The sequence below is a fragment of the Arvicola amphibius genome, chromosome 6, assembly GCF_903992535.2.
Source record: "Arvicola amphibius chromosome 6, mArvAmp1.2, whole genome shotgun sequence".
Taxonomy (NCBI): Eukaryota; Metazoa; Chordata; class Mammalia; order Rodentia; family Cricetidae; genus Arvicola; species Arvicola amphibius.
The window spans coordinates 126518340-126528279 of NC_052052.2; the positions used below are offsets into that span (position 1 = coordinate 126518340).

Here is a 9940-nt window from a genome sequence, read left to right on the forward strand (position 1 = left end):
ATTCCCTTCAAGGAGAGAGCTATGCCACTTTCAGAAAGGGAATTTTAAGTATATTCTAGTTTGAACCCCAGGAAATAAACAATCAGGTAACAGTAGTAAAAACATCATTTTAAATGGCAGAATTGTTGTGCCCTGATCTAAATATCTATTGGCAGAATATGCAGTGAAGTCTTTGGCCAATAAAGGATGAACTGCTTGACTTCCATCTGCCTCTGCTTCTGCTTTCCTGTGGTTTAATCTCAGAGCAGAACAGCAAGTCTACTTCTTTCAAACACAATCTTTAGGTCATTTCACTCTTCTGCTCCATAAAGATCTCATGCTGCAGTTAGAAATAGAACAAAGTCTTTCAGTGCTTTGTATGAGCTTTTGGAAGAGGCTCCCACTGATGCTCGGGACTCACCTCTGTTCCTCACCTTCTCTCCACTTCCCTCTGTGTTTAGGTCCCCTGAATAGATATTTCTGACTTCTTAGGTTCTTCTTCATATTCACACAGTAATTCTTTCACATACTTTAAGACTCTTGCTCACCTCCTAATGTGAAATACTGAACCTTACTATTTATAATCAGAAACCCGAATTCATGGAGGAGGGGTTTCTCTCTTACCCTTTTCCTTTTCCTTTTTTTCCTTCACTACAATCCCATAATTTTATTCCACACTGTATTATACTTGCAAGTTAAGAAGTCAAACCACCAGCATTTGATGAATGATGCCAGTAGATGGGAAACTGGGTCAGAAAGAAAAGGGTTTATTTCTTAGGCTACAGGAAGCTGGATACTCAGGCATAGTCATGCCAATGAGACCTTTACTTCCATGCACATGTGGTAGAGATATACACAGGGCCACCTTAGAGACCAGCATATCCTCTATATTACAGTGCTGGCAAGGATAAGTACCAAGTTTGGGCACCTCATTCTTTTATAGCAAGCAATACATACACCTCTTTGCTTTGAGCAAGATTCTGTCTGCCAAGATTTCTCACTGTACAGATGACTTTATAGCAATATACACAAAATATAAGAGAAACTGTATCTCTGAAATGCTATAATATTTATTCTTTATTGTGGCAGGAAGGCCATTAATAAGAGATCATAAAAAATGGATGAATTCCTACCAGGAAATTTGTCCAAGCTTGGTCCAGACATAGCAATCAGAAAACCTTGTCTGCAATCAAACTGTTGCTCAGGCTGCAGCAGAGTGCTTGGCAACGGGACCTTGAGCATCTGTGTGGAACTGAACTCTTGGCCAGGGAGAACTTCCTTTATTTACATAACAGAGATCACATGACTGAGTATTTTGAATGAGAATAGGAGATAGAAACTGGTCAGGAGGACAAGGACTCAAAAGTAGCAGCTCTGAGACTCTCTTAGCTGGGGTCAGGAACACCAGAACACAGTTCTGGTTCCTGGTTCCTTAATGGCTTGAAAGATACACGAGAAGATGTTATTGAAAATGAAAAGAGGAACATAGACACCTGGGTTGACCAGCTTATCTCCCTCAGTTTGTCTCACCCCAATTTCTATCTTAAGTCCTTCAGAAGGCCTCCAGACTAACAGCTCAAGGGTACCTATTTACTGTGTTCCCTCTTGTTATTCAGGTACGACCCCCTCTTTCCTCCACTCCCACCTATGAATCATTAATAAACGTCTCTATAAAATACTCTATGGTATGTAATTTTGTCCATTGAACTCCAGAGTCAGTCTCAGTGGAAATTTTATGGGATTTTGGGCACCCAGGACTCCAACTCCTAAGCAAGAACAAACAATGGCTCCATCACTCTCGAAGACACTCCCGCAAATTGCCCGTATCACTATGTGGACCGTTTCACACTAACCTGTCAAGGCTATGCTTAAGTCAACATAGACTCTCTTCATTCACCCCATGGGGGTTATATACCAGGAATCTGCACACAATGTCATAACTCACCCTAGTTTAACAAGCAATTCTCAGGAACAGAAATCCCTATGACCCGTTGCCTTATGCTCTAGGAAGCAACCTTGTTTATGCCCAGTCTCTTGGCCCTCTCAGTATACTCATTAAGACTGCTTTCTTAATGCTCCGAAGGGCGATTTCATTCACCACCCTCTAATCCCTTCTTTAGTCTATTGCATTCATTGTATAAGCCTCTCCCCACATTGATTCTCTAATCAGAATATCTTAAATGCTCAGCAATATACTCAAAAACCATGGGAAATGTTCAGAGACTATTTGTCAATCTAATGTCCAAATCTGAGGCTTTCCTTGGTTACTTCAGACATACCTCTCTGTAAGTTACCTGTTACCTGTGGATATCTGAAATTCACTCCATAGCCCTGCATACCTTGAACTTGTTATTATCCTGTCTTTGCCTCTTGAGTAGATGAAACTTCAGGCCTGTGCCTTCTAAACCAGTTGAAACACAGAATTTCTCCCTTAAATTTTATTCTCTTTTCCTATCTTGATTAATGAATGTCTTTTTAAAAAAATGTCTCGGCCGGCGATCCCTGCCGAGAGAGGGAAGATGGCGCTTGATGGGCCAGAGCAGATGGAACTGGAAGAGGGGAAGGCAGGCAGTGAACTCCGCCAGTATTATCTGTCCAAGATTGAAGAACTCCAGTTGATTGTAAATGATAAGAGCCAGAATCTCCGGAGACTGCAGGCCCAAAGGAATGAGCTCAATGCAAAAGTTCGACTGTTGCGGGAGGAGCTGCAGTTGCTGCAGGAACAGGGCTCCTATGTTGGAGAAGTAGTTCGGGCCATGGATAAGAAAAAAGTGTTGGTCAAGGTCCATCCTGAGGGTAAATTCGTAGTCAATGTGGGCAAGAACATTGACATCAATGATGTGACGCCCAACTGCCGGGTTGCTCTGAGGAATGACAGCTACACTCTGCATAAGATCCTACCTAATAAGGTGGACCCTCTGGTGTCACTAATGATGGTGGAAAAGGTGCCGGACTCAACTTATGAGATGATTGGTGGGCTGGACAAGCAGATCAAAGAGATCAAAGAAGTGATCGAGCTGCCTGTGAAGCACCCTGAGCTCTTTGAAGCACTGGGCATTGCACAGCCAAAGGGAGTGCTCCTGTATGGACCCCCAGGCACTGGGAAGACATTGTTGGCCCGTGCTGTGGCTCATCATACGGACTGTACTTTTATTCGTGTCTCTGGCTCTGAGCTGGTACAGAAATTTATCGGGGAAGGGGCAAGAATGGTGAGGGAACTGTTTGTCATGGCACGAGAACATGCTCCATCTATCATCTTCATGGACGAGATTGACTCTATCGGCTCCTCACGGCTGGAGGGAGTCTCTGGAGGGGACAGTGAAGTGCAGCGCACAATGCTGGAACTGCTCAACCAACTGGATGGCTTTGAGGCCACCAAGAATATCAAGGTTATCATGGCAACTAATAGGATTGATATCCTGGACTCTGCCTTGCTTCGTCCTGGGAGGATCGACAGAAAAATTGAATTCCCACCTCCCAATGAGGAGGCCCGGCTGGACATTTTGAAAATCCACTCTCTGAAAATGAACTTGACCAGGGGGATCAACCTGAGGAAAATTGCTGAATTGATGCCAGGAGCTTCAGGGGCTGAAGTGAAGGGTGTGTGCACAGAAGCCGGCATGTATGCTCTGAGGGAACGGCGTGTCCACGTCACTCAGGAGGACTTTGAGATGGCTGTAGCCAAGGCCATGCAAAAGGACAGTGAGAAAAATATGTCCATCAAGAAGCTATGGAAGTGAGGGTATGTCCTCTGGGTGCATCCCTCAAATAAAGGTCTGTGTGATACTCTCTAAAAAAAAAAAAAAAAAAAAAAAAAAAAAAAAAAAAAAAAAAAAAAAAAAATGTCTCAAGACCAGGGAATCTGCTGTCTCAGACCAGTGCCTCCTTCTTATGTGCTTTGTAACATCTGATTTAAATATATTTAAATTAATACATATTATCATTAAATTAAATAATAGTATTCAAGAATATACAACCTGCAGAAGAATGGAAAATGAGTTAATATGGGTTTCAGCCCATCTGTGGCTGGCCTTGCTGCAGAAGACATTACAACATTGTCCGTATTGTGCACATGCACCAACGGTCTGTATTACTGTCACAGTCCCAGGTTACATAGGTCCAGAACATCAGACTCCAATTCCAAGATTAACATCTCCTTGGTTTTTAAAAGGGCTAATATTTATATCACAAACCAACTAGAATAAATTATCATTTTTTCTTACATAGTAGATGTGTTATGAACTATTTTATATGTCTGTCAATGGGACCATGGCAACCATGCCTAGGTCCTGAGTAGGTTTTCTATCCATATGTAATTGTCAAAATTTGAGAATATTAAAGTTGTGTGTTGTAAGGAAGTTCACTTGTTGCTTTCTGGCTGCTTAGCCCTGAAATAGTCATGCAGAAACTGTATTAATTAAATCACTGCTTGGCCCATTAGCTTTAGCTTCTTTATTTGCTAACTCTTACATCTAAACCCTATCACCATTAATCTGTGCATCATCATGAGGCTCATGACCTAACAGCAAGATTTCAACATCTATCTCCAGCAACAGATCCATGGCTTCTCTCTGATTTTGCCCTTCTTTCTCCCAGCATTCACTTTTGTTTTCCCTGCCTAGCTCTTTCTGCCCGGCTCTGCTATGGACTCAAAACAGTCCTTTATTAACCAACGGTATTCACAGCATACAGAGGGGACTCCCACATCAGTTGTGTGAGGCAAAGATAACCCTCTCTATAAATTTTTATGCTCCATAAAATATAAATGGTGCCTGGAAATTTAGCTCCCTCCTAAATATAAGAGCCAATATGCTCTTCACAAATATTCTCAATAATTCCAGTGGTATCCATTATTAGTGAAAATCTTTGTAATTTAGAGCCTGATTTACTCAGAATTTTATTATTTATTTTTACACTTTAAAATCTTTGAATGAAAGCATTTGATCCTTTTAAATATTTGATAATTTTAAAGGGGTAATGTCACTATAATGGCAAACTTCTGCTCTGTACCAAATTGTTTCCATCCTTAGCTCAAGAAACGTTTAACAGGCTTTTGAGTTTGACTATTTCTATTGATTTATTCACTACATTAGCCAGAGCTGTATTCCTTTTGATTCTACCACGTGTATTCATCTGGATCTTATAGAGAAACAATCATGCAGGAAAGAGGAAGGGATAGACAGAGGGACACTCGCTGATACAGCACCAGGTTCATACAGCTGGGAAACCATGAAGGTCTGCAACCTTTGTTTTGAGTCTGGAGATAGTAAAAGGCAGATACTCCAGTTTAATGCAGTTGGACAGTAGAAAGGAGAAAGACACCTTGTGTTACAGCCAGGACTTTGGGGTATTTGCCACACTCAATGTGACCTTTCTATTCTCAGCTACACAGTGAGTATTCAGCATTGGGGACTAGGGATATTTGTTGCCACAGTGAATCTTTCTAGCTTCGTAACTTTCCAGCCTCACTCCTAATTGTTTATTGCTTCTTAGTTGAAAAGATGTAAGACTTTGCCAGGCATAGGAACTCACATCTGAGGTAATCTAAAAGCTAAAGCAGAAGGATTATCATGACTTTGAAGTCAGCCTGGGCTGCAAAGAGAGTTTCCAGCCACATAAAGCTACACAGTAAGATTCTGTATCATGAATGGAAATAAAAATAAAACAAACACATGAACAAGAAAGAAAACACAACAGGTGACAGGGTTATTTTCCATTCAAGCTATACTGGTCATTCAGAAATTTTTAATATAGTTTTCCTTTTTTTTTTTTGTTTTTTGTTTTTTGTTTTTTTTTTTTTTTGTTTTTTGTTTTTCGAGACAGGGTTTCTCTGTAGCTTTGGAGCCTGTCCTGGAACTAGCTCTTGTAGACCAGGCTGGTCTCGAACTCACAGAGATCCGCCTGCCTCTGCCTCCTGAGTGCTGGGATTAAAAAGGCGTGCGCCACCACCGCCCGGCTATAGTTTTCCTTTATTGGCAATGTTAAGATTAAAGATTTGTAAGAAGTTGGACATCAGAAAAGCAGCCAAACCATGTGTCAGTCCTCACTCAGTTCATTGCCTGGGAAGACCCTGGTTGTTTAAAATGCCAATTCATTAGTGAGATCACACTATGTTTTGGGTTGGGATGGTCAATAACATGTGGTGAGGGTAAGCTAGCCAGAGCAGGGGAGGGTACAGAAGAATCAGCATGGCCACTAACAGCAATGCTATCAACCAGTCCTACTCTTAGAATCTTTTCCATCAGACACAAGCGCCGTGACTCTCTGTTCTTTACACCACCCACAATTACAATGCTACTTCAGTTCTTAGACTAAAATTTCCACAGTTAAATTGTGAGGTGGGTAAAGACAAGACTTCCCTTCTATTTTTGCTCACCAACTTATCTCAATATTCCCTTGGGGTGTGTCATGCACACTAATGAGTTCTTGACAAATCTCAACTCCCTTTTCTTTCACTTTAGCTCAAGGAAAAGTAATTTATCTACATTTATTTTAGCCAAATTTAACAATAACTTTTAGCTCTACACGTTACCTGAAACTTGACGCAGAGTAAAAGTTACACTAGAATTTCTCTTTCTGAGATCTTGAAATGGGAAATTTGTTGGCTGAATCACTTCTTTCTCCTATCATTTGAGCTCTGAGTAAATTCAGCCTCAGCTCTCCTTTCCCTCTCATGGCAGGTGTAGTTCCTTAAGTTTCACCAGCTTTCCTGTTTATCCTGCAGGTGAATCCAAGTTTCCACTTGTACACCCCTAGAGGGTGGTTTTAAGAAAAAGCCAGGCTAAAGGGGAATTTGTTCTCCTAATCATCAACTGGGGAAAAAAAATTGTTTGAAGACTCCAGTGTTCTAAAGAAAATGAAAAGAAACAATTTGTATGCTCAATACCAAATGAACACTGCAGATTCTGACAATTAAGAATCTGGCTGCTAGGCTCATGTCGTTTAGAAACGTTGCAACTTTGAAATTTCTGAAACAAAGCGTGGGTCTGCATTTTCTCCTCTGTACAGCTGTAACTATCTAATCTGTACAATATTCTGTGTGGTTTATGCCTCCGTGAAATTAAATATAATTATTTGATGGAAACTGAACAAAGGCCGAAATTGAAAGCACATTTCAAAACCAAATTCATTAATTTGGTTCACACGCTCATGACCCCTCTCCTGTCAATTTCTATATTCTTTGTATTTCTCTGTGATTAAACCCAAAATTATATTCAGATGATTTCACAGCAGAACAAGTCGGTATGTTTTCCCAATTTAAGTCATTCTTTGCTCTGCTTTTATTCCCTGGCCATCCACACCCAACTTTTTCTGGCTTTGTGCCAGGAGAGGTATCATGTTCGGGAAGGATTAGCTTCATTTTCACTTTAAAATTTCAAAAGCTACACAGAAATATCACACCTTGGAAGAGAATGGGTGCAAACGAGTGCTATATCACAAAATGAGAGCAATGTTTATAAGCCCTGGGTGCTAGATAGACGTTTCTAGATCCAAGTTTGGAAAAGACAAGAGACTGAAAGAAATGTGTGACAAGTCCCTGGATTATATAGGTCTCTCCAAAGTTATCTGGGATGAGAAAATACCTAGAATTCTTGGATTTGTCTGGAAAACTAAGAACGGTGAAGTGTCCTCCAGACAGAAAGCTTTCCAGGAATCTTTCCAGCTCCATGTGTTCTAGGAAGCTACAAAATGTGTCCCAGTGTGATCTACAGGAGCTGGTAAGTGCTACAGAAACATTCAGGACTCGAGAAAGTTCGGTGTCTTCCTGCTCTGGTTTCAGAGAGGGATGGCATAGTCAGTGAGGAACTATGTTTGAGGACCCTTGTAGTCAGAGCAATGAACCAGACATCCCATCCACAGCTGCTTGGGTTTGTAGAGTGTAAGACTCAGTGGTTGTCACCCTGTTACAATAACAACCACTGTCAGAAGTTCCCAATCCCCAGCATATTCCCAGGAAAGTCAGCTCCCATCGTATAGATACCACTCCTATGAGGACAGGTAAATAATTTGGCTGCATTTCCTTTTTATGCACGAAGAAGGTCAGTACAGAATCAGAGGTAGGTCAATGTGTAGTAGAAGTATTTGAATGAATTCCTTCTTGGAACTCAGAATTTGCATGGTTCAGATTTGAGCCCTTAGAGAAAGTCATTAAGCAATTCCTGCCCCTGTTATGAACAAAACAGCTAGGAAAAAAGTTTGCATATGAACTGCCAAATGTTAAACTTTGTTGTGAAATGCCTCCATAGACTCCTGTGATTGAGTACGTGGTCCCCAGCTGATTGACCATCTTGGGAGGTGGTGGGGCGTTTTGTACATGAGGCCTTCCTGGCAGAAGAAGGGCAACAAATAAGGGCTGGAAGGCCACAGGTTAAAGCAGCACCCAGAAGGGCTAAGTCTGCCTCTGACTCCTCTGAGACATAACAAAGCACATTCTCTGGGTTTCTCTGATATAGATGGGGCCTCATCTTTCTTCCGTGTCATGCTTTTCATGGGCCAAAGTAAATCATCCTGGTTTAAGGTTTGGGTCACAGGAATGAGAAAAGTAAAACAGTAGTTGAGGTTCTTGTTCTGTTTTTGTTACCATATAATTCATTTGTGCATTGAAACAACCTGAAGCTGCTAAAATATGTATAAGTACCCACCAATTAAAAAAACTAATTTTTTTTTAAAAAAAATAGCACCCAGTGTCTTAAGAGTGTGTTTTCATAATTTGTTTCACGATCTTCTGAGTTCTTCCTAAAAGCCATGTTCAGAATCTCCTATACGTTTGTTAAAGGAACGTTTGTGTGGCATTTCTTCTGCTAAGTCAGTGCAGAGGGGCAGAGAGTGGAACCGGGGCTGGAAACCTACAAATCTGCTTGCAGTAGCCACCTGTCTCTAGAAACAAAAGGCCTGAGTGCAGCATTTTGGTCATCGGGATCGCTGCAGCATCCAATGGCTGCCCAGGGCGCACAGGGGCATATGCAAAATGAGACAGTTTCTCTTTCTGGGAAAAGCTCGTGTGTTTCATTAGGATGATTGGCCCCCTGAGATACTGGCCCTTGGGTGAGCTGAGTCGCCGGGATAGATGAGCAGCCAAGGGAACAGACTGTAGCCCCAGATCCTGCTGAGTAAGCCCAGTTGCGCATAGAGTGCAGAGTACGGTCCCATCACATTTATGGCTGACCCTGTTTTTAATCTGTGGCATATGCTTCCACAGTGTTTGTTTACGAAGAGTCGAGGTTCAGGGTCTGTGCATTGCAAGTGATATACTGTAAGTCTCCCGGGGTAAATGAAACATGTCCATTTTACCCCCGTCTGGATCTTGTTATTATTTTTTTCTTGCCATGATTAGCATTTTGGCACTTTTCACTCTTCAGCTCAGCTGTTCAATTTGCCCAGGGGTGACAGAGAGTTGAGCACTTTCCACAACCAAGGGTATTGTTGTGTGCAGAGAACGGGCAGCTGAGAGGGCACTTTCTGCAGGGCACAGTCTTCACCATTGGTGGAGGAAGGTCGTGTACTCAGCAAGGCAGGAAACCTGCATGAGATCCAAGCTCCTATGAGGCACAGACTGTGGAAGGCTCCTCCTTCCTCCAGGATGAAGGGCAGCATGCAGGAAAGCATGTGATGCTGTGACCCCGCTGAGCTGATATGGCTCCTCCACACATGGTTTACTGTGCTGTGGAGGAGGCAAATGATATTGTGAATTCAGCCTGCTGGAGACAAAAATGGGGTCATGATGTTCATTTGACACCTTGTTAATTCATGCTGCAACAGAAACCAAACCAAACCCAAGTTCCTTGCAAGCACTGACTGGGATCAACACAATGCCATAACACACCCAAAGTCTGTTTTTCATTTTGGCTGAGTTACTGGGGTAGAACAAAAATAAATAAATAAATAAATAAAAAGTAAAATAGAAACGAAAACAAAACCAAAACACCATAGTCCCTAAAAGCAAAAATATTCTCTAAATCTC

At 41.7% G+C, this 9940-nt stretch overlaps 1 protein-coding gene across 1 annotated transcript; it reads left to right on the plus strand.

Moving 5' to 3' along the window:
* The first annotated feature begins 2476 nt into the window (after positions 1-2476).
* Positions 2477-3734, plus strand: LOC119817394 (26S proteasome regulatory subunit 8-like). The gene has a single exon (XM_038334615.1). The coding sequence runs from the start codon at positions 2499-2501 to the stop codon at positions 3717-3719; it is 1221 nt and encodes a 406-aa protein (XP_038190543.1). The 5' UTR covers positions 2477-2498; the 3' UTR covers positions 3720-3734.
* Positions 3735-9940: the final 6206 nt, after the last annotated feature.

Bases quoted from the DNA above. Each gene is read 5' to 3' on its own strand.
- LOC119817394 (XM_038334615.1), top strand. From the start codon at position 2,499: ATGGCGCTTGATGGGCCAGAGCAGATGGAACTGGAAGAGGGGAAGGCA.